This window comes from Bos mutus, chromosome 5 (assembly GCF_027580195.1).
Source record: "Bos mutus isolate GX-2022 chromosome 5, NWIPB_WYAK_1.1, whole genome shotgun sequence".
In the NCBI taxonomy this organism is placed as follows: Eukaryota; Metazoa; Chordata; class Mammalia; order Artiodactyla; family Bovidae; genus Bos; species Bos mutus.
This window is the reverse complement of record NC_091621.1, coordinates 16547970-16572155: the sequence shown is the minus strand read 5'-3', so window position 1 is coordinate 16572155 and position 24186 is coordinate 16547970. Positions and strand designations below refer to the sequence as shown.

The following is a 24186-nucleotide window of genomic DNA, read 5'->3' as shown; positions in this document are numbered from 1 at the left end:
ATGCTGTTGAAGTGCTGCACTCAGTATGTCAGCAAATTTGGAAAACTCAGCAGTGGCCACAGGACTGGAAAAGGTCAGTTTTCATTCCAATCCTAAAGAAGGGCAATGCCAAAGAATGTTCTAACTACCATACAATTGTGCTCATTTCATATGCTGGCATATGCTCAAAATCCTTCAATCTAGGCTTCAGCAGTATGTGAACCAAGAGTTTACAAAAGTAGAAGCTGGGTTTTGAAGAGGCAGGGGAACCAGAGATCAAATCACCAACATTTGCTGGGTCATGGAGAAAACAAGGGAGTTCCATAAAAATATCTGCTCTGCTTCAATGACTACACTAAAGCCTTTCACTGCATGGATCACAACAAAGTGTGGAAAACTCTTAAAGAGATGGGAATACCAGACCCCCTTGCCTGTCTCCTGAGAAACCTGTATGTGGGTCAAGAAGCAAGAGTTAGAACCAGACATAGAACAACTGACTGGGTCTTAACTGGGAAAGGAGTACAAGGCTGTATATTGTCACCTTGCTTATTTAACTTATATGCAGAGTACATCATGCAAAATGCTGGGTTGGATGAATCATAAGCTAGAATCAAGATTGCTGGGAGAAATATCAACAATGTCAGACGCAGATGACACCATTCTAACAGCAGAAAGTGAACAGCAACCAAGGGTGAAATAGGACAGTGAAAAAGCTGGCTTGAAACTCAACATTAAAAAAAACTAAGACCATGGCATCCAGTCCCATCGCTTCATGGCAAACAGATGGGGGAGAAAATGGAAGCAGTGACAGATTTTACTTTCCTGGGCTCCAAAATCACCGCAGACAAGTGACTGCAGCCATGAAATTAAAAGACATTTGCTCCTTGGAAGAAAAGCTATGACAAACCTAGACAGTGTCTTAAAAAGCAGAGACATCACTTTGCCAACAAAGGCCTGGATAGTCAAAGCTATGGTTTTTTCCAGCAGTCATGTATGGATGTGAGAGTTGGACCATAAAGAAGGCTCAACGCCAAAGAATCGATGCTTCCAAATTGTGGTGCTGGAGAAGACTCTTGAGAATCTCTTGGACTGCAAGGAGATCAAACCAGTCAGTCCTAAAGGAAATCAACCCTGAATATTCATTGGGATGACTGTTGCTGAAAGTGAAGCTCCAATTCTTTGGCCACCTGATGAGGAGAGCTGACTCACTGGAAAAGACCCTAATGCTGGTAAAGATTGAGGGCAGGAGAAGTGGGCGACAGAGAATGAAGTGGTTGGATGGCAACACTGACTCAATGGACATGAATTTGAGCAAATTCTGGGAGATAGTGGAAGACAGAGAAGCTTGGCGTGCTACAGTCCATGGGGTCTCAAAGAGTCAGACACGACTTAGTGAAGAAAAACAACAACAAAATGAAGGTGTTAATGAAATAGTAATTAGTGGTAACAGTTATTCAACATTGTTAATGTGCTTACTGCTACTGCATTGTACACTTAAAATAGTTAAAATGGCAACTTTTAATGTCTGTTTTACTATAACTTAAAAAACAATAATTAAAAATAAATGAAGAATGACTTTATGTTAAAAAGACATTGAAAAAATGGGCAATGCACCAAATTCACCAATAACATCTGCATTCGCTATAACCCGGTGATTCTACTAGGTATTTCCCTGGAGGAACTCTTCCCCATTCACAATGTGGTCTACATAGCAGCACTGTGTGTAAGGGCAGTAGAGTTGAAATCCAACTGTTCCTCAATAGAGGAATGGATAAGTAAACAATGAAACACAATGCAGCCATTAAAATCACTGAACTGGATCTCCACGTCATGCCACAGAATGATAAATACCTCCATTAGTGAAAAAGCAGAACTATGCTGATGCATAATTTTAAAACACAAAACTATACATGTTGCCTGGGATGTGTATAGCACTAATAAAAGTACAAAGCAACCACAGAGATGGTTCTGGTTGTTTCTGGAGACAAGACAAAGAAATGAGATGGTGGGCTTTAACTATATCATTAGCATTTTATTCCTTTTATTTAAAAAACAAAGAACAGATCCGAAGCAAATATGGCAAAATGTTAAACATCTGTTTAACTTGTCTATGACATTATTTCCTGTATGTCTGAAATGTTTCATAATTAAACATTTTAGTGGAAAAAAATCTTAGGTCTCTCTGAAATCCTATTTAATATAAGAATTGAGATAGGGATCCAAATTTATTTAATTCCAGATGGCTAACCCACTGTTTCTAAACTCCATGGAAAATGCACTTTTACCAAATTCTGTGCACACTGCTCCCACCAAGGAGGCACCTGGAAGATGGAACATCACCAGGCCAGCCCTGGAGTGGGGGATTCACTCAGTCACTAAAGCTATTAACTTGGGGGCCCATCAAAAGCTGAAAATGAGAAGCAGGCAGATAGGAATACCATCAATTTTCTGCCACCAAAACCTCCAGACTCCCCAGAAAATATGCTTTTTGTTCTAGTTACAGTAACAGCTCCCTACTCAGATCCCAGCCCTGCCCACGTTCTGCTCTCATTCCTTCTCCTATACCTCAACCTACTCTCCTTTCTACTAAGTCCACCCAGCATGTAAACCTGCTCCTACCTTAACACGTGAAACAACAAGCACAAAGTCCCACCTTCCCAAGCCCACACCCGTCCCCTTCAAGTCCAGACTTCTTCAAAGACTTCCACTTCCTCACCACGGTGCTCAACACCTCAGCTTCACCAGCCCCCTGAAACTGCTCTGCAGGAAACCGCCAACGACCTCTGGCATGGAGTCCAACCAAGGACTGGCCAGGGGAGGCTGCGAACAGAGCACTTACCAATCTTCATCTGGCTCCCCTCCCTACCATCTGAATTTTTATTTCCATGTTTGTGTGTTGCTTTATTAAAATAACAATTCCTATGATTGCTCACAAGCAGTTTTTAATTCTCCACTTCCTTGAAGGTTCAGACGCAAGCAACACCACAGGCCAGTTCCTTCTCAAGACATGTCCTTTCTATGTTCTATGTCACCACAGTCTCCTTTCTGGCCCCTTCTTGGCAGAGACCCCTTCTGCCCAGGCCTTCAATGATGGCTTCCTTGAGCTCTGTTCCACTTTTCTGACTATATTCTGTCTCTTTGGGCGGGATTTCATCCATACCACAGCTTCAATTATAACCAGTAGGTTGATGGCTCCGAACACTCTGGGTTCAATTTAGATCTTTCTCCTGAGCTGTGAACCCAGAGATCCCAGAGCCTCCTCATATATATACATGGATGCCTATAGCCACTACAATCATCCTATTCAAAACCCAAACCAACATTTTCCTTTACCAAACCTACTGTTCTTCCCACTATACCCATCTTGGGAACGGAAACCACCATCTATCTAGTTGCTCAAGCCAGAGACCTGGGAATCTCACTCTGTTAATTTTGCCCCTTGAATCTCTCCAATAATTCAAATGTCTTCATCCCTGGGCCACCTTGTTTTCTCACCTGGATCACCGTGACCACCTCCTCACTGGTCTCCCAATCATTTGATTCGCTCCAGCCAGAGAACATCGATATTCTAGGAATCAGCAAACTAAGATGGACTGGAATGGGTGAATTTAACTCAGATGACCATTATATCTACTACTGTGGACAGGAATCCCTTAGAAAAAATGGAGTAGCCATCGTAGTTAACAAAAGAGTCCGAAATTCAGTACTTGGATGTAATCTCAAAAACAACAGAATGATCTCTGTTCGTTTCCAAGACAAACCATTCAATATCACAGTAATCCAAGTCTATGCTACAACCAGTAATGCTGAAGTCGAATGGTTCTATGAAGAACTACAAGACCTTCTAGAACTAACACCCCAAAAAGAATGTCCTTTTCATATAGGGGACTGGAATGCAAAAGTAGGAAGTCAAGAAAGGAGTAACAGGCAAATTTGTCCTTGGAGTACAGAATGAAGAAGGGGAAAGGCTAGTAGAGTTCTGCCAAGAGAACGCACGGGTCATAGCAAACACCCTCTTCCAACAACACAAGAGAAGACTCTACACATGGACATCACCAGATGGTCAACACCGAAATCATACTGATTATATTCTTTGTAGCCAAAGATGGAGAAGCTCTATACAGTTAGCAAAAACAAGACTGGGAGCAGACTGTGGCTCAGATCAAGAACTCCTTATTGCCAAATTCAGACTTAAATTGAAGAAAGTAGGGAAAACCACTAGACCATTCAGGTATGACCTAAATCAAATCCCTTATGACTACACAGTGGAAGTGAGAAATAGATTTAAAGGTCTAGATCTGATAGACAGAGTGTCTGATGAACTATGGATGGAGGTTCATGACATTGTACAGGAGACAGGGATCAAGACCATCCCAAGAAAATGAAATGCAAAAAAGCAAAATGGCTGTCTGAAGAAGCCTTACAAATAGCTGTGAAAAGAAAAGAAGCCAAAAGCAAAGGAGAAAAGGAAAGATATACCCATTTGAATGCAGAGTTCCAAAGAATAGCAAGGAGAGATAAGAAAGCCTTCCTCAGCAATCAATACAAAGAAATAGAGGAAAACAATAGAATGGGAAAGACTAGAGAACTCAAGAAAATTAGAGATACCAAGGGAACATTTCATGCAAAGGTAGGCACAGAAATGGTATGGACCTAACAGAAGCAGAAGATATTAAGAAGAGGTGGCAAGAATACACAGAAGAACTGTACAAAAAAGATCTTCATGACTGAGATAATCATGATGGTGTGATCACTCACACTCACCTAGAGCCAGACATCCTGGAATGTGAAGTCAAGTGGGTCTTAGGAAGCATCACCACGAACAAAGCTAGTGGAGGTGATGGAATTCCAGTTAAGCTATTTCAAATCCTAAAAGATGATGCTGTGAACATGCTGCATTCAGTATGTCAGCAAATTTGGAAAACTCAGCAGTGGCCACAGGACTGGAAAAGGTCAGTTTTCATTCCAATCCCAAAGAAAGGCAATGCCAAAGAATGTTTAAACTACCACACAATTGCACTCATCTCACACGCTAGTAAAGTAATGCTCAAAATTCTCCAACCCAGGCTTTAGCAATATGTGAACCGTGAACTTCCAGATGTTCAAGCTGGTTTTAGAAAAGGCAGAGGAGCCAGAGATCAAATTGTCAAAATCCGCTGGATCATCGAAAAAGCAAGAGAGTTCTAGAAAAACATCTACTTCTGCTTTATTGATTATGCCAAAGCCTTTGACTGTTTGGATCACAATAAACTGGAAAATTCTGAAAGAGATGGGAATACCAGACACCTGACCTGCCTCTTGAGAAACCTATATGCAGGTTCAGGAAGCAACAGTTAGAACTGGACATGGAACAACAGACTGGTTCCAAATAGGAAAAGGAGTACATCAAGGCTGTATATTGTCATCCTGCTTATTTAACTTATATGCAGAGTACATCATGAGAAACGCTGGGCTGGATGAAGCACAAGATGGAATCAAGACTGCCAGGAGAAATATCAATAACCTCAGATATGCAGATGACACCACCCTTATGGTAGAAAGCAAAGAAGAACTAAAGAGCCTCTTGATGAAAATGAAAGAGGAAAGTGAAAAAGTTGGCTTAAAGCTCAACGTTCAGAAAACTCTGATCATGGCATCCAGTCCCATCACTTGATGGCAAATAGATGGGGAAACAGTGGCTGACTTTATTTTTTGGGGCTCCAAAATCACTGCAGATGGTGACTGCAGCCATGAAATTAAGACACTTGCTCCTTGGAAGGAAAGTTATGACCAACCTAGACAGCATATTAAAAAGCAGAGACATCACTTTGTCAACAAAGGTCCGTCTAGTCAAGGTTATGGTTTTTCCAGTGGTCATGTATGGATGTGAGAGTTGGACTATAAAGAAAGCTGAGCGTCGAAGAATTAATGCTTTTGAACTATGGTGTTAGAGAAAACTCTTGAGAGTCCCTTGGACTGCAAGGAGATCCAACCAATCCATTCTAAAGAAGATCAGTCCTGGGTGTTCATTGGAGGGACTGATGTTGAAGCTGAAACTCCACTACTTTGGCCACCTCATGTGAAGAGCTGACTCATTTGAAAAGACCCTGATGTTGGGAAAGATTGAGGGCAGGAGGAGAAGGGGACGACAGAGGATGAGATGGTTGGATGGCATCACTGAGTCAGTGGACATGGGTTTGGGTAGACTCCAGGAGTTGGTGATGGACAGGGAGGCCTGGCATGCTGCGGTTCATGGGGTTGCAAACAGTCTGACATGACTGAGCGACTGAAGTGAACTGTGCCAGAGCGAGCCTTCAAAACCAACACTGAATTTGTCAGCATCTGCTCAAAAGATCGGGCTGGCAAAAAGTTCATTTGGGTTTTCCCTAGGACAGCTTATGGGAAAACCTGAATGAACTTTTTGGCCAACCCAATACTTCATTGGTTTCCCCTCATTTCTCAGATTGTCCAAACTCCTCAACACAGCTGCAGAGCTTAGCGTGATGTGTGACTTGTCCCCTAGCGACTGCCCAGCCTCACCTCTCGTAGTTCCCTCCAGTCAGTGCACAGCTATCAATCCCTCCCATCTCCAGGCCTTTTGAATTCCATGTGCCTTCCACCTGGAACACCCTCTCCTTCCCACTCCTCTACAGTGGCTGGACTAAGTCCTCATCCTTCTACTGCCAGTTCAAAGGTCACCTTCCCCAGAGGTCTCCCCTTGACCTGGGTTAGTTCTCTCATTGTATGTTCCCCTATGAAAAATACCTCACCCATCGCAGAGTCTGCCTATGTGCTGTGGCTGTTTGTATGTCTGTCTCCTGACAGCAGGACTAGGCCTCTCAGTCAGCATTTCCTCTCCAGCTGTCTATCATAGTGCTTGGCACAGGGCACATTGTCAGTAGCTATGAGGAAAATGAAGTCTTTGCCTTCAGTTCTCAGTGTTACTGAACATACAAACAAGTAAAGAAATATACAGAATACAATGAAGTAAGTGCTATAATAGATTAGATGTGTGTGTGGGTGCTGTGGATTGCTGTCGTCTGAATGTCTGTGTCTCCCTAAAATTTGTAGGTTGAAATCCTCATGCCCACTGTGACGGTATCAGGAGAGGGTCCTGTCAGAGATGCTTAGCTCATGAGGTTGGAGCCCTCATAAATGGGATTAATACTCTTATGAAAGAGACCCCACAGAGCTCCTTTGTGAGGATACAAGAAGTCTGTAACTGGAAGAGGGTCCTCACCCAACCTCACTGGCACCCCAGTCTCAGACTTCCAGCTTCCAGTACTTGAGAAATAAATTTCTGTTGTTTATAAGCTACCTAGCCTGTGGTAGTTTGTTATAGCAGCCCAAACAGGCTAAGATGTGGATATATGTGGACACGGATGTACTGATATATGGAGCACTGAAAGAACACAATGAACTTTCTGGGCTAGCCAAGAAAGGTCACAGAAAATACAGTGACATTTGAAATGGTTCATCATTCATTCCATTCATTCAGTGAATAATCTCTGGGCATCTACTTGGTGCCAGGCACTGTGGAAGACACTGAGGATACAGCAGAAAATAAGACAGTCAGATATTGTCCCTGACTTCCTGGAGCTTATTTTAGTGGGGATAGACAAAGAAATTAAACCCCCAAAATAAGCTAATTTCAGGAAATGACACATGCTTTGAAGAATGTAAAACACCATAGGAGTTTATCAGGATGAAGGCAGAAGGGTGTGTGTGTCTGTGTGCCTATGTCAGATCTCCCTGTGGAGGTGTCACAGGGATATATAATCTGAATGAGAGGATGGAGACAGCCATTCAGAGATCTCTAGGCAGAGGAAATAGACCCAATGGTTCAAAAGACAGGAAGAGGGACTTCCCTGGTGGTCCAGTGACAAGACTCTGTGCTCCCAATGCTGGGGGCCTGGGTTCAGTCCCTGGTTGGGAAAACTAGATCCCACATGTCAACTAAGATCCAGTGCAGCCAAATAAAAAAAAGTTTTTAAAAAACAAACAACAACAAAAAATCAAAGGGCAGGAAGAACAGCAATGGGACAGAAACACAGTAAGATTTTATATCTCTAACCCAGACCCTGTCCTGGAATTCCAGAATTAAGAGAGCAAACTACCAACTGCCCATCACCACTGGGATATCTACTAGACATTTTGACCTTCATATGTCCAACACCAGCCTACTTTCCTCCTCCACACCCGTTCCCTCCCACTTAACTAAATGACAATTCCATTTTTCCAGCTGCTCAAGCTAAAGGCCCTGGAATCATCATAGACTCCCTGTCACATCCAATCCTTCAACAACTTTTATTGGCTCTATCTTCAAAATCTATCCAGAATCTGGCTGCTTCCCCCTTCTCTGCTGCTACCACCCCAGTCTACTCTGAAGTATTTGGGTCTTATCCTTTGTGTCAGGCAGAATTATTGAAGGCTTGCCAGAACTCGGTAGAGAAGTGACACCTGCTCAGAGCGGTGTGTTAGAGCCAACTCAGGCCAGTTCACAAAAGCCAACTGGTAAGTTTTCAGAAATGTTGCACGATGACTGACGTCACAGTGATAGCATGAATTTGGCCATGGTGGGGATATTTATACCATGGATATTGGCAGACATTACACCTGGGCTTCCCCCTCCACCACCCCACCCTACCCGGGCGATCCTAGTGTCCCACACTTACCAGCACACAACTGCATGTGCAAATCTGTATTGCAGAAAGAGAACTCTTGTGTCCTGGCTCTCTACAGGTGTATATGTTTGTGAATACACATTAGAATCACCTGAGGAACTTGGCCTACCAGACAGCTGCCTGCCTGAATTCCTTTAAGTACCACAACATAAGGAAACTTTGTTAAGAGGCTGTTGGAGATGATGCAGGTGAGAAATGAAGGTATGAAGCATAGGAGAGGACAGCTGTGAGAGAAATACAGAAGTAGAATGAAGGAGCTTCGTTATCAGCTCTGATTCCTTTCCTCTACATCACTTCTCAGCTTGTAATCACAGGCTCATTTTTGTGATCCTTTAACCTCTGCCTTCCTCTCCCGCCTGCAGTCCAGGAGGGTAGGGGCTGCATGTCTGCCCCACTGCATCTCCAGAGCGGAGCCCCATACCGACACCAGCATGACCTCACTGCAGAGTCAGTAAGTGAAGAAAGGAGGACAAAGTGAAGAGTAAGAGTTAGTAATGAAACTCGTTCAGCTTAGGTGACAGAAAAGAGAAACACAGATAAAAGTGTGGTTGGTTGGTGGGAATGGAAATTGATATAACCACTCTGGAGAACAGTGTACGTGTGTGTTAAATCGCTTCAGTCATGTCCGACTCTGTGACCCCATGGACTGTAGCCCGCCAGGCTCCTCTATCTATGGAATTCTCCAGGCAAGAATACTGGACTGGGTTGCCATGTCCTCCTCCAGGGGATCTTCCCAACCCAGGGATGGAATCCAAGTCTCTTACATCTCCTTCATCGGCAGACAGGTTCTTTACCACTAGTGCCACCTGGGAAGCCCGGAGAACAGTACAGAGCTTCCTTAAAAAACTCAAACTACCATATGATGCAGCAATCCCACCACTGGGTATACACCCTGAGAAAACCACAATTCAAAAAGACATATGTACCCCAGTGTTCAGTGCAGCACTATTTACAACAGCCAGGACATGGAAGCAACCTAAACGTTCATCAACAGAAGAAGAGATAAAGAAAATGCGGTACATATACACAATGGAACATTAGCCATAAAGAGGAACAAAACTGGGTCATTTGTAGTGATGTGGATGAACCTAGATTCTGTTATATAGAGTGAAGTCAGAAAGAGAAAAACAATTATCATATATTAATGTGTATATATGGAATCTAGAAAAATGGTACTGATGAACCTATTTGCAAGGCAGGAATAGAGATGCAGACACAGAGAGTGCACTTCCGGGCACAGTGGGGTAAGCAGTAGGTGGGATGAGTTAACCGAGTAGCACTGACAGGTATACACTTCCATGTGTCAAACAGGTAGCTAGTAGGAAGCTCCTGTATAGCACAGGGAGCTCAGTTCAGGGCTGTGATCATCTAGAGGAGTGGGATGTGGGGCGGGACACAGGAGGTTCAAGAGTGGGGGCATGTATGTACACATATAGCTGATTCATGCTGTTGTAGAGCAGAACCTAATACAACATTGTAAAGCAATTATACACCTATTAAAAAAAAAAAAAAGAAGTGCCTGTGAAAATTGAGGCAGTGACACAAAGCTGGAAATATGAGTCTTAAACTTAGGGTCTAGGGCCTGGTAGAGACACTCTTGACGATACCACACAATCCTGCCCTCTTCCCTTAGACTCTGAGTTGCCACTGTCGGAGTGTCAACTTCCCTCTCCCAAGACTCACCCGAACTTCAGCCTCCCGGGGCCTCCCATTGAGGTCGCACTTGGACCCATTGCCATAGGTCTGGCTGTGGTAGCGTTTCAGGCGATGCTGCTTGGAGGCCTGGGGAGGACATCAGGCATGAGGGAGGGGTGTGAGAAAGACAGCAAGGAGGAAAAAAAAGAGCACTCTCTCCTAAGACGAAGCCCAGAGAAACACGCCAGTTAATCCTGACCCTCCCCTTCTCGACAGGGCTCTCAGTCTGCAGCCCAGACCCCTTTCTCTCCTGGTCCCACACTCCTGCCACCTTTGCTGTTTCATCATCCCAGTCGAAGGCCGATTGGTAGTAGCCGAGATAGAGGACTTCACCTTTGATCTCCGAATCTGCAAGAAAGAGAACAGTGAAGCATGGTTACCCTGTTCTCAGAGGACTGGGAGGGAAGGGAACTGGGGAGGCAGGTCACCTTCCATGACAGGTTTCTGAGGGCTTAGGGAAAACATAGGTGGAACTCACCTTCCATATGGTACTGCTGGATGTGGCGTCCATAACAGAATTCATATGTCCACCAGTCCTTGGTCTGACAATAAAAGAAAAAAGAACTGTCAGGGGGATGGAATGCAGACATCTCTTCTTGGAACCAAAATCTCTCCTGGCCCCAAAACACATAACCACTGATTTACTTCTCATCTCCTCCTTATTCTTAATCCTCCAGATTCTTGGTGAGGAGGGCTGTTTTTCTTCTATAAATTGGAGAGAGACCTCTACAGCCTAGAAAGAGAAAGCCTTCTCTTTCTAAATATTTTAAAAAATTTTTTTCTTTGTAAATATTTTTTTAATCCTTCTTTGTTGTCCATAAAGATAAAAAATCATGATATCCTGAAGCACTCAGACCAGGGAAACATGGAATATCAAAGTATTAATTGAACTTCCTTGTACTGTTTTAGCTACTGTGGATACAGCTGTGAACAAGATAAATTCTCTGATTTCACAGACTTACGTTCTAGTACTAGGATTCAGACCAAAAATCAACTGATAATTCAGTTAATAATTTCAGGTCATGAAAAGTGCCATGATGAAAAAAAAAACAGGACACTGGGCAGAGAGCGACAGGGAAAGGAGTGACTTAACCAGGAAAGTTTCTCTAGGGGAGTACCCCTACTGCCCCAGCCTGACCCTCTTTAAGCACCTCAATATTGGTTTAATCTTTATTCTGAGATTTTCTATCCTAACACTCCTCTATAATCAGCAAAGCATCATCATTGGTTACAGGATTCTTTGCTTCTTTCCTGTCTGTGCAATATGCCTGCTCCTTCAGTGGCCTTCTTAACTCCTACAGATACTCTGATCACTCCTCATTCACAGACACATTGTGAATAGATAACTAGTTCCCAAATAGATAACTAGTTTCCATGCCCTCCTTCCCTCTATCCCAGTTCCTTTCACCTTCAGCAGGCAGGGAGCATCTTTCATCGGGCTCAACAACTCAGGGATCCCAGGCCCTTGGTAAGCAGGTGTCTCCTCCTCCCTTTCACGCTGGAAGTGAATAGCTCCAGCTGGCAGGCGACATTCATAGCGCTGCTTGTACTTAGAGGAGACAATCACCACGTCCGAACCTTGGCTCTGGGAAAGAAGTGAGGGTCGGGGGACAGGGAGGCAAAGAGAGGTTTGGGATCAGGGAGAACAACGAGATCCCTCTTCACATAATGGGGAAGAGTCCAGTCAAGACAGAGTGAGCCACAAGTCCTCCAGCGGTGTTCAGCGGGTGAGGGGAGAGGGCACTCCCACTTTTTCACAGGGGAGGAGTCTGGGTGTTTCAATAGGGAACTGGGACCTGAAGTTGACAGAGGGAAGCCCCACCCCTCCCAGTCCCTGGCCCCAAGGGAATGGGTCTTTGACTACGATCCTCAGGAGTCCTCATAAAACCACTGCTTACTCTTCCCGATTCTCCTTAGGCTTCCGCCACAGACTCCACAGCTGCCCTTCTTCCTCTACCTTCTTCTCCTTCCCTTTCTGCCCAGGACCCTCGCCCCTCTACGCCTCCTCACCTGGCCTCCCATGACAGGCAACGGCAGTATCTCGATCCCATAACGCATCTCACTCAGCTCCTCCAGGTTCAGGCTCCCGACCCCGCCGGTCAGGGTTGCGGGTAACAGGAGCCCCAGAAGTAGCAGCCCCAACAGACTGGACAGCAGCGTTTCCGCCGCCATCTTTCGTTCCCCTTCTAATCCAGATCAATTCCTTCCGCCCTAAACCTGGCGGCGGCCTCATCCCGCCCATAACGTCCCAAGGTCTTATTGGCGAAACTTTCTGTCCCTCTCACGTGCCCTATTCCCATTTGTCAACGTAGCTCTAAAGCCCACGAGGAGGTGTATCACGACAATTAGCAAAATCACTCACTACGCGTGATTGGTTGAAGAGGCCAACCAATCACCAATGATATCGGATCCCCTCCTCCCCTCTCCCAGTTTCAGGGAGGCGCGGTCTACACGCCGGGCCCAGTTAAGCAGTTGTTTTGTTTTGTTTTTCTCTGTTTTAGCCCAGCTGTTGTACGCATTTCTGATTGCTTTTTAAGTCATTTTTTATATTGTGTCTGGCCGCCGCCAAGCGGATGTTTGAGGTGGATGGGTGCGTGCACACAATACTCTTGAAAGCTACTTAATACTTGTTACAAAACAAACAATTATTGTATAGTAGCATTCCTCTTTTCATAGATACATACAACTTTAGGGTGATCTGGTAATTTGTGTCAAAACCTTTCTGGACGATCCTGCAGTTGTCTTCCAATAAAAATTATCCTAAAGAAATAATGGGAACTTCCAGTTGAAAACTGGGAGCTGGAGAGCTGCGAGTGACAAACGTAGGTATTGTCTTCCAGGCCACGTAGGAACAAAGGGAAAGGAGACAGCAGCATTTCAGAAGCTAGAAAGCAAATGGAGGAATGGGAACTGATGAAGCAATCCTGAGAAATTGATTCCTAAACAAACATAAACAAGAGCATGACTATATCTTTGGAAAAACTTATCTGGAGACTCTGTCCCGCCCAACAGAGAAATCCCAAAGATATTTTCATCAGGGTTCTCTTAAAGAAATAAGATGAGGGAATCCTACATTTAAGTCCTTGGCCGAGAATCCTGCATTGCAGGGAGATTCTTCTCTATCTGAGCCGGCACACAATCTTTCCAAACAGTTTTTTGATAGCCTCACTCCAAAATATAAGCCGACGGTCAAGGATCATAAAACATTTAAGGAATGTCTTTAATATAAAAAGAAGAAAACAAAACAAGCAAGAAGAAGAAGAAGAGCAGCAACTCAGAGGAAACAAATTGCAAGGGAGAAAAAGGAACCGAAAATTAAACAAAAAAAAAACCATCAGTAAGAGCCTCAGAGAAATAATATATTGTGTGCATAAAATTATAGCAGGAGCAGGGCGGAGCGAGCATCGCAGACCTGGGACCAGCCTTTGATCGCGCAGTTCTCACCGCCTAGTTTGGGCGGGCCGAGGAGGGGACCTCCAACCGCGATCCCCGTGGGAGTGTGTTTTCCCTGTCCCATGGAGACCGCGCCTCCCTCGCCGGACCTGAGAGAGAAAAGAGCAAAGCTTGCAGAGGCTGCAGAGAGAAGACAGAAGGAGGCTGCATCTCGGAGTATTCTAAATGTTCAGTCTGTAGAAGAAAAGAGAAAGAAAAAGGAAAAAATAGAAAAAGAAATGGCTACATCTGAACCCCCACCAGAAGGTGGACTTAGATGGACAGTTTTATAAAGCATGAGTGTAAGAGTCTACTGCCAATTACTATACCTGCAATCAAGTGGACATCCTCAATTTAACTTCTTCTCTGGACAAATGAAGATTCAGACTTTGTAATTTTAGTGCTCTTAAGTGCAGTGCTTTTTCAAAACTGAATATTGAAAATTCTTTTGATTGTCAGACTTAGAAAATGGCCAGAACTTTCATTAAATACCTATTTTCCCTACATGTGCTCTTCTGCAGACAGTGGGTGATTTGCCATTTTTCAGTAGTTAGAACATGGACCTAAATTGTGAATATATATTTATATTGCATGGAAAAATTTTGCATACATCTCAAATATTCAAATTTTCACTTGTATTTCCCCTCCTTTATAAAGTGATCTAGCTATTTTTAATTTGCCACTTAACCTTATATCTCATTATTTCATTATATGTGAAGATTTTTGCTTAAACTTCCAGATGTTCAAGCTGGTTTTAGAAAAGGCAGAGAAACCAGAGATCAAATTGCCAACATCCGCTGGATCATCGAAAAAGCAAGAGAGTTCCAGAAAAACATCTATTTCTGCTTTATTGACTATGCCAAAGCCTTTGACTGTGTGGATCACACTAAACTGTGGAAAATTCTGAAAGAGATGGGAATACCAGACCACCTGACCTACCTCTTAAGAAACCTATATGCAGGTCAGGAAGCAACAGTTAGAACTGGACATGGAACAACAGACTGATTCCAAATAGGAAAGGAGTACGTCAAGGCTGTATATTGTCACCCTGCTTATTTAACTTCTATGCAGAGTACATCATGAGAAACGCTGGGCTGGAAGAAGCACAACTTGGAATCAAGATTGCTGGGAGAAATATCAGTAACCTCAGATATGCCGATGACACCACCCTTATGGCAGAAAGTGAAGAGGAACTAAAGAGCCTCTTGATGAAAGTAAAAGTGGAGAGTGAAAAGTTGGCTTAAAGCTCAACATTCAGAAAACGAAGATCATGGCATCTGGTCCCATCACTACATGGGAAATAGATGGGGAAACAGTGGAAACAGTGTCAGACTTTATATTTTTGGGCTCCAAAATCACTGCAGATGGTGATTGCAGCCATGAAATTAAAAGATGCTTACTTCTTGGAAGGACAGTTATGACCAACCTAGATAGCACATTGAAAAGCAGAGACATTACTTTGTCAACAAAGGTCCATCTAGTCAAGGCTATGGTTTTTCCAGTGGTCATGTATGGATGTGAGACTTGGACTGTGAAGAAGGCTGAGCGCCTAAGAATTGATGCGTTTGAACTGTGGTGTTAGAGAAGACTCTTGAGAGTCCCTTGGACTGCAAGGAGATCCAACCAGTCCATTCTGAAGGAGATCAGTCCTGGGTGTTCTTTGGAAGGACTGATGCTAAAGCTGAAACTCCAGTACTTTGGCCACCTCATGCGAAGAGTTGACTCACTGGAAAAGACCCTGATGCTGGGAGGGATTGGGGGCAGGAGGAGAAGGGGACGACAGAGGATGAGACGGCTGGATGGCATCACCGACTCGATGGACATGAGTCTGAGTGAACTCCGGGAGTTGGTGATGGACAGGGAGGCCTGGCGTGCTGCGATTCAAGGGGTTGCAAAGAGTCGGACACGACTGAGAGACTGAACTGACTGACTGAGAGACTCAGTGCCTTTTGAACTGATCATCAGGGGAAATCTTGAAAAATTATTTGAAGGGCTTATATGAAGGAACACTGTAAATTTTTAAACTTACTAAGAAATTAATATTTCTGGAAAACATTAAACTTCTTATAATTTATTTTCTACCTCTGTAGCTTATAAAATTGACACACTCTGTTTTACATTATAATAAAGTTTTTCTTTAGCTTGCTTAATTTAAAATTATATATTGGTGATGCCATCAGAGGGCAGTGATGTACAATATACAGTATTAGATTAAACTCTATAAAGATCTTTGTAGTAATTGAATGAGTTAACCTAAGAATCTGGATGGGTTATACTTAGTGCTAATGTTGTTTGTCCAAATTTCATAGGTGTTTTTATTCTTTTGTATTTATTAAAGAATGATTATAAGATTTTTATAGATGTGAAATTGCCAAGTATGAATGTATGAAAGAAATATGTAAGTACTCTATTTAAAAAGTCTACTTTAAACAAAAATATTGCAAGGTAATTCTATGTGATGCATTGCCATAAACTTTTTAGATTTTTGTTCATTGGTAATATGTATTATAGAATTTTTTGTCTTTTGAGTTTTTAATATATAGTAAGCTCAAGTAGAAGAATTACTGCATTTTAATTTGGTTGCTATTTTGGATGATAAGGCCAAAGTCTGAGCCCTAAATTAGAATTTTCAGGTATAAGTGCAATAAGGATTATAAATTAAATAGACCAACTCACCTTATTTACAAAAAGGAAACTGGACTACTATCTTGCTTATCCCTCCTACAAATCTTGTTTTATATTGCAGTATATTATGTATTTTAATTTTAAAGAGTTTGAACTGTAATATAGATCTCTTGACTCCTCATTGGAAAAATCACTTTCTTTGATTATTGAATGAAATATTCTGTGACTATCCAGGCAAGATATGTAGTTAAAGACAGGTTCAATTTTCTTTATCCTTTAGAGAATTGGTAGTATGTTTGTTCATGAAAGATTGTGAAGTCATTGGATTATATTTTAGAAATAAAATTTTTTACTTAAAAAATTTACAACAGAAAGCTATTTTTTTTAAGGAAGCAATTTTTAAAAGCAGCTACTATTCAGATAAGAAAAAAGAGCTCTTGGAAATCAAAACCAATAAAAATAAAAATTCAATAGAAAGACTAGAGGATACAGTTGAACATTAATGGTTGGGAATCTGTCTGCCGATGCAGGAGACATGGCTTCAATCCCTGATCCGGGAAGATCCCACAAGCCTCAGAGCAACTAAGCCTGTGCACCACAACTCCTGATCCAGTGCTCTAGACCCTGGGGTCTGCAACAGGAGAAGGCACTCCAGTGAGAAGCCTGAGCATCACAGGCTACATCCCTCTCTTCACAGCTAGAGAAAGGTCATGCATGCAAAAGTGAAGACCCAGTGCAGCCATAAATAAACAAGTAAGTCTTTGAAAGAAAGATAGAAAATGAAATGTGGCCTACTTTAGGAGAAAATTAATAAAAAGTAAAGGATCAGTCCAGCAGGTCCAGCATCTGAATAGCGCATACATGCGTGCTCAGTTGCTTCAGTTGTATCCAACTCTTTGCGACTCCCATGGACCACAGCCCAATCAGCTCCTCTGTCCAAGGAATTCTCCAGGCAAGAATACTAGAGCGGGTTGCCATTCCCTTGTCCAGGGGATCTTCCCAACCCAGAGATTGAATCTGGGTCTCCTGCGTCACAGGTGGATTCTTTTCCATCGAACCGCCAGGGAAGCCTCTCTGAATAGCGAGGGTTTCACAAAAAGAACAGAGACTCAGAAGGGAAGAAACAATCACCAAAATTATTTTAAAGTATTGTGTTATCCTAAAATGAAGAAAGTCTCTAAATTGGAAGGGCACACTGATAGCAAACCCACACCAAATCCTTCATCAAAGAATTTCAGAACACTGGACACAGACAAACAATTCTAAGAGCTTCCAGAGAAAAGGACAAGTTGCATACAAAGCTCAAGAATCAGAATAGCATTTGGCTTATCAAAACTCTGTAAGATAGAAGACAGTAGAGAATGGCTTCAAAATTTTGAAGGAAACTGTTTCCAACCTAGAATTCTATTAATACACACAGCCAAACTATAATCTAACTATGAGTCCAGAATAAAGACAATTTCAGACATGCAATTCAAAATACAGATATTCCATGCATTGTTCTTCAGAAAGTTAGGAGAGGGTTTATTACATCAAGACAAATAAATTAGTCAAAAGAGAGAAAGGTATGAAATCCATGAAACAGTATCCAGCACAAAAGAGAAAAAGGAATCCCCAAGGTGATGTTAAAGGGAGATTTCAAGTTGTAGGGCAAGACCAGAGATCAATTCATCAAGATTAGAGAAAATTCAGGATTCAGGAGTGATTTTTTTAAGAAATAAAGTTGATAGACTACCTAAGACATTGGAACTTACTGAAGAGACATTTGCTTAACCAGAGGAGAACCTGGGGATATATTAATGATAGGTACATAGAGGAGCCTAGTGGGACTACAATTCGTGGCACGTCAAAGAGTCAGACATTACTGAATGAACCCACGCACACACGTGTAGAAAGTTAAGGGGAAAAAAACACATTAATCCTTATGAAGATAAAAAGTTGTGCTAGAAAAGCTAACCAGACTTCTGTTTTCTTCAACACAGTTTGTTAACCTTACACTAAAGATGATTTAAAATGCTGAGCGAAATATAATTATCTTCCTTCTTAAAGCATGGATAAAGCCAACAAAACAGTAAAGAATTAACAGGCTAAAACCTAAATTAAGTCAGAAACCTAGAGAGGTATTCAAAACCCTGTAGTCACATTTGCTTGGAGGGCATTTGCCAAATTTGCAGAATTAAGCTTTGTTTTTTTAATGTATGTTTTGAACTCTTTTTTAAATTGAAGTATAGGTGATATACTTCACCTATATTGGAGGAGGAGCCTGGTAGGCTACAGTCCACGGGGTCACAAAGAGTCAGACATGGCTGAGCCACTTCACTTCACTTCATAGGTGATACACTAAATTATGTAAGTTACAGGCGTACAGTGTATTGACTCATAATTTTTAAAGGTTATACTCCATTTATAGTTATTATAAAGTATTGGTCATCTGCCCTGTGCTGTACAATATATCCCTGTAGCTTATTTTATGCCTAACAGTTTGTACTTCTTAATCCACTACTCTCTATTGCCTCTCCTCCCTTCTCTCTCTGTGCAGGTAATCACTAGCTTTTTTCTCTATATCTGTGAGTTTGCCCTTCTTTTTGTTGTTATATTCTCTAGCTTGTTGTATTTTTTAGATCTGATATACGTGATATTATACAGTATTTGTCTTTCTTTGTCTGACATTTTACTTAGCATGATATCTTCCAAGTCCATCCATTTGCTGCAAAGGCAGGTTTTCGTTATTTTTTATGGCCAAGTAGTATTCCACTGTATGTATATACATATTGCTGGATCATATTGTAGCTCTAGTTTTAGTTTTTTGAGAAACCATATTGTTTTCCACAGTGATTGCACCAATTTACATTCCCACCAACAGTGTGCAGATGTGAGCTTTGCTCTCTAGAGAAAGGGAAAGAAGATCCATCGGGGGTGGAGAGTTTGAGGAAAGATTCTCCTGCTGGTGGACCTGCCCCCAGCTCTGCAGCTCCAGAGACCTGCAAGGAAGGTAGCCTCAGTGCCAAACAAAGATGAAGAATGTGTGATTACAAGTAGGACTTTAAAAAATTTTACAGAACAATTTCACAATGTTTAAATGTTTTTTTTTTTTTTTTTAATTCAAGCTGTAAATTTAGATTTAAGTGGTTCCAAGGACGAGAAAATAATGCTGTAGGCACTTAGCTGAAGTAAACACAAATTCACTCTGGAAAAATGTCCCCTTCATCCCAGGCCCCAAAGAACGCCTACAGATCATTTTCCTAGGGAAGTTAGTGACTCGTAATGAAAAATAACTAAACCCAAAAGGAGGTAAGACATTGTGAATGAGAACCAGAAGAAACAACAGCAGAAACTGAGCTTCAAAGACTTCAGATATTGTAATTATCTGACATAGATTATAAAGTAATTATGCTTACTATACTTAAAGAAATATAAGACAAAATTGAAAATATATCAGAAAACAGGAAGCTATAAAAATGATCTAACATTTAAAGTAGAGATTCTAGAAATAAAATTATAAAGTTTTAAACTAAAAACTGAATAAAGTAACTAAGTAGTCTAAGAAGCAATTAGTCTTCATGGAAAAATTCTAGCTAATAAGAGCAGAAGGAATTATATACCATCATCATTTTACAATCCCAATGAAATGATCTAGGCAATAGTCATCAATGACTATCAGAAATATTAAGTAAGAGGCTGACACATGAATCAAACTGACACCACGTGCATATACCGATAAAACTTAACATTACGAAAAGAGGAGAATCCGGATAGTATGTGCTTCTTGATGGCATACAGTAGGAAGCACAGAGCGTTTTCTACAAAGGATTCTTGCCAAAAAAAACACACAAGACTATAAATATAATACTGGTTTTACAGGAAATATTAGAAATGGGACAATATGTTAAACACCATCAGAATGTAATCAAGAATAAAACAGGATTAGTGCTCAAGTTTCTTCAACAAATACATTGCAAGGAAAAAGCGGGGGGAAATAATTGTTATAGTTTAAAAGAGGTTTGAGAAACCTGTCAAATGCAACATATAACTCTTGTTTGGATCTTGAATCAAACTATTATAAAAAGACCTTTATGAGTCAGTTAGGGAGATTCAGACCCTGAGTAGATATTATACGATATTAAAATACCATTGTTAATTTTGCTGATATAATAATGGCATTATGGTTATGTTGAAAAGATAGTTCTTATCTCTTAGGGATTGCATACTCAAGTATTCACCAATGAAAGAGTGTAATGACTGCCATTTGCCTTAAAATAATTCTGTGGGAGTCTAGGAGAAGTGGTGAGAGCATAGATGAAACAAAATTGATCATATTTTTAGTTGAAGCAGCGCGTAATACATACAGATTCATTATTCTTAACTTTGAATTGTATTTGAAAATTTTTCATTTAAATTTTCTTTTTAAACTCTCAAAGAGCAGTTTAAACTTAGCTGAAGATACAGTTCAGTTCAGTTCAGTCGCTCAGTCGTGTCCGACTCTTTGTGATCCCATGAATCACAGCACGCCAGGTCTCCCTGTCCATCACCAACTCCCGGAGTTCACTCAGACTCATGTCCATCGAGTCGGTGATGCCATCCAACCATCTCATCTTCTGCCGTCCCCTTCTCCTCCTGCCCCCAATCCCTCCCAGCATCAGAGTCTTTTCAAATGAGTCAGTTCTTTGCATCAGGTGGCCAAAGTACTGGAGTTTCAGCTTCAGCATCAGTCCTTCCAAAGAACACCCAGGGCTGATCTCCTTTAGGATGGACTGGGTGGATCTCCTTGCAGTCCAAGGGACTCTCAAGAGTCTTCTCCAACACCACACTTCAAAAGCATCGATTCTTCGGCGCTCAGCTTTCTTCACAGTCCAAGTCTCACATCCATACATGACCACTGGAAAAACCATAGCCCTGACTAGACGGACCTTTGTTGGCAAAGTAACGTCTCTGCTGAAGATACAATTAGTGAAGTAGAAAATACACTGGAAGATGTTACCCAGAATGAAACACAGAACAACAAAGGGAGAAATATGAAAGAGAAAATAGGATATATAAAGAGTAAAGTGAGAAAACCGATTAAAGTTCAGGAAAGAATGAAGCAAAGATAATGGTTTAGCATATTCTAGAACTAATGAAAGATACAAAATCCACTGATTCAAGATGTCCCCCACCAAAATTTTAAAGCAGAATGGATGAAAAGAAGTCTGTTCATAGGTATATCACTATAAAACTGAGTGACACTGAAGAAAAACAGATACTAAAAGCACCCAGAGTGTGAGTTGGATGAATGGACACATTCTTCAGAACTCATTGACCTACAACATGTAAGTCCTGTGCATTTCACTACATGTACATTTAACCACAACAAAAGTGGTTAAAAGCAGCCAGAGGGACTTCCCTGGTGGTCCAGTGGTTAAGAATCCTCCTGCCAATGCAGTCGACACGGTTTCCATCCCTGGTTTGGGAAGATCCTACATGCTGCGGAGCAACTAAGCTTGTGCACCACAGCTACTGAGCCCACACGCCCTAGAGTCTGTGCTCTGCAACAAGAGAACCCACAGCAACAGGAAGAGTACACACCACAACGAAAGTAGCCCCACTCCCCGCCAACGAGAGAAAGCCCAGGCGAGCACCAAAGACCCAGTGCAGACAAATATCAAAAAAAAAAAAAAAATGTAAAGCAGCCAGAAAACCAGATTATCTTCAAAGGAGTAGCAGTTAAACTGAGAGCTGACTTCTTGAATGACAGCAATGGAAGCCAGAAGACAATAGATGATATCTTCAATGTGATGAAACAAAGTAATCTCCACTGGTAATTTTATGGCTACTGAAAATATCTTTCAATAATGAGGGCAAAATTTCAGACCACACAAAAACAACTCCCCAGGAGGGTTTGCAACCAGAAGGCTGTCACTAAGGAAAGTCTAAAAGATATACTTCAGGGGAAAGGCAGGGATACTAAATGAAAGGTCTGAGGTATAAGAAGGAATGAAGTGGAGAAATAGGTAAAAATCCTACGTGACTATTGACAGTTGAAAAAAAACTTTTTCTAGGGTTTAACTTTTAAGAGGGAGGAATTAAAACACACCAAAGCAATAACATACATTGGGAACTTGATGAACCAAATTAAAATTTTCAAGGTTTCTTATATTATCTGCAAGGAGAGTGTGCTGATTATCAAATATGTCTTTCCACTTCATTTTTTTTTCTTGCATTTGCCATGATAATAGTCATTTTTTTAATTTTTTTTAAATTTTATTTTATTTTTAAACTTTACAATATTGTATTAGTTTTGCCAAATATCGAAATGAATCCGCCACAGGTATACCCGCGTTCCCCATCCTGAACCCTCCTCCCTCCTCCCTCCCCATACCATCCCTCTGGGTCGTCCCAGTGCACCAGCCCCAAGCATCCAGTACCGTGCATCGAACCTGGACTGGCGACTCGTTTCATACATGATATTATACATGTTTCAACGCTATTCTCCCAAATCTCCCCACCCTCTCCCTCTCCCACAGAGTCCGTAAGACTGATCTATACATCAGTGTCTCTTTTGCTGTCTTTTGCTGTCTTGTACACAGGGTTATTGTTACCATCTTTCTAAATTCCATATATATGCATTAGTATACTGTATTGGTGTTTTTCTTTCTGGCTTACTTCACTCTGTATAATAGGTTCCAGTTTCATCCATCTCATTAGAACTGGTTCAAATGTATTCTTTTTAATGGCTGAGTAATACTCCATTGTGTATATGTACCACAGCTTTCTTATCCATTCATCTGCTGATGGGCATCTAAAAAACTGGAAATAGAACTGCCTTATGATCCAGCAATCCCACTGCTGGGCATACACACTGAGGAAACCAGAAGGGAAAGAGACACGTGTACCCCAATGTTCATCGCAGCACTGTTTATAATAGCCAGGACATGGAAGCAACCTAGATGCCCATCAGCAGATGAATGTCTTTCCACTTCAAATTCACCCTTCTATATACCACTGTGGTCCTGCGGCTTGTATTTTGAAAATCTACGTTTCATTTTTTTCCCTTGTAAACAGACTCTATTTTTTACAGCAATTTCAGGTTCACAGAAAAATTGAGTATCAAGTACAGAGAGTTCCCATGTATCCCCTGTCTTCGCACGCACAGAGTCTCCCCTGCTCTCAACATCCCACACAAGAGTGACCCATCCCTTATAATTAATGAGCCTACAATGACACATCATCCAAGCTCACAGATTACACTAGGGTTCATTCACTCTTGGTGCTATAGTGATACATTCTACGCGGGTTTTTTCTTTCTTTTTTTCTTCTGGCTATATTTGGTGTGCACCCATCTCACCAAGAAGCCCTGGCTGCACTAAGTGCACAGGAAGGGCCTTTCACCCATGTCAGTGGGTACTTGGCCAGTGTGGGAGGCCAGCGAGGGTGTGGCTGCAGGTCAGCCCAAGTGTGAACCTGCCATGTTGGCCAATCGCGCTGGCACCTTGCTGGAGACCTCCTTGTGGTCCATGGGGATCTTGAGTGCCACCACATCATACTTCTCACCCTCATCCTCCTCCCTCTTCACTGGCAGCACCATCTCGTCTTGCATCTCTTCCTCCTCCTCCTTTCCCCACACTCCTCAATCTGCTGTTCACCAGGCATCTTGGTGTCCTTCAACGTTCCTCTCCTGTGATTGGCTGGGAGGTCTCTACTGTGGCCAACTGCTCCTGCTCCTCCTGAAACCAGCTGCCTGTGCTCCCTTCCCAGCCCGGGCCTCTGGATCCCAGGCATGCATGCCCAGTCACTTAGGTTGTGTCTGGCTCTTTGC

At 42.0% G+C, this 24186-nt stretch overlaps 1 protein-coding gene and 1 pseudogene across 2 annotated transcripts in view; one reads left to right on the top strand and one right to left on the bottom strand.

The window, feature by feature from the left end:
- OS9 (OS9 endoplasmic reticulum lectin) overlaps nucleotides 1-12538 on the bottom strand; it is a 34196-nt gene extending 21658 nt beyond the window's left edge. For both annotated transcript variants that reach the window (XM_005901667.3, XM_005901669.3), the window contains exons 1-5: nucleotides 12348-12538; nucleotides 11746-11922; nucleotides 10816-10879; nucleotides 10609-10685; nucleotides 10326-10424 (exon numbers count right to left, since the gene is read on the bottom strand). In XM_005901667.3, coding sequence (XP_005901729.2) covers nucleotides 10326-10424; nucleotides 10609-10685; nucleotides 10816-10879; nucleotides 11746-11922; nucleotides 12348-12509 — 579 coding nt within the window. In that variant the 5' untranslated portion in view covers nucleotides 12510-12538. The remainder of the gene's footprint in view (nucleotides 1-10325; nucleotides 10425-10608; nucleotides 10686-10815; nucleotides 10880-11745; nucleotides 11923-12347) is intronic.
- A 372-nt stretch (nucleotides 12539-12910) lies between these two features.
- Nucleotides 12911-14062, top strand: LOC138987850 (small VCP/p97-interacting protein pseudogene; annotated as a pseudogene).
- Nucleotides 14063-24186: the final 10124 nt, after the last annotated feature.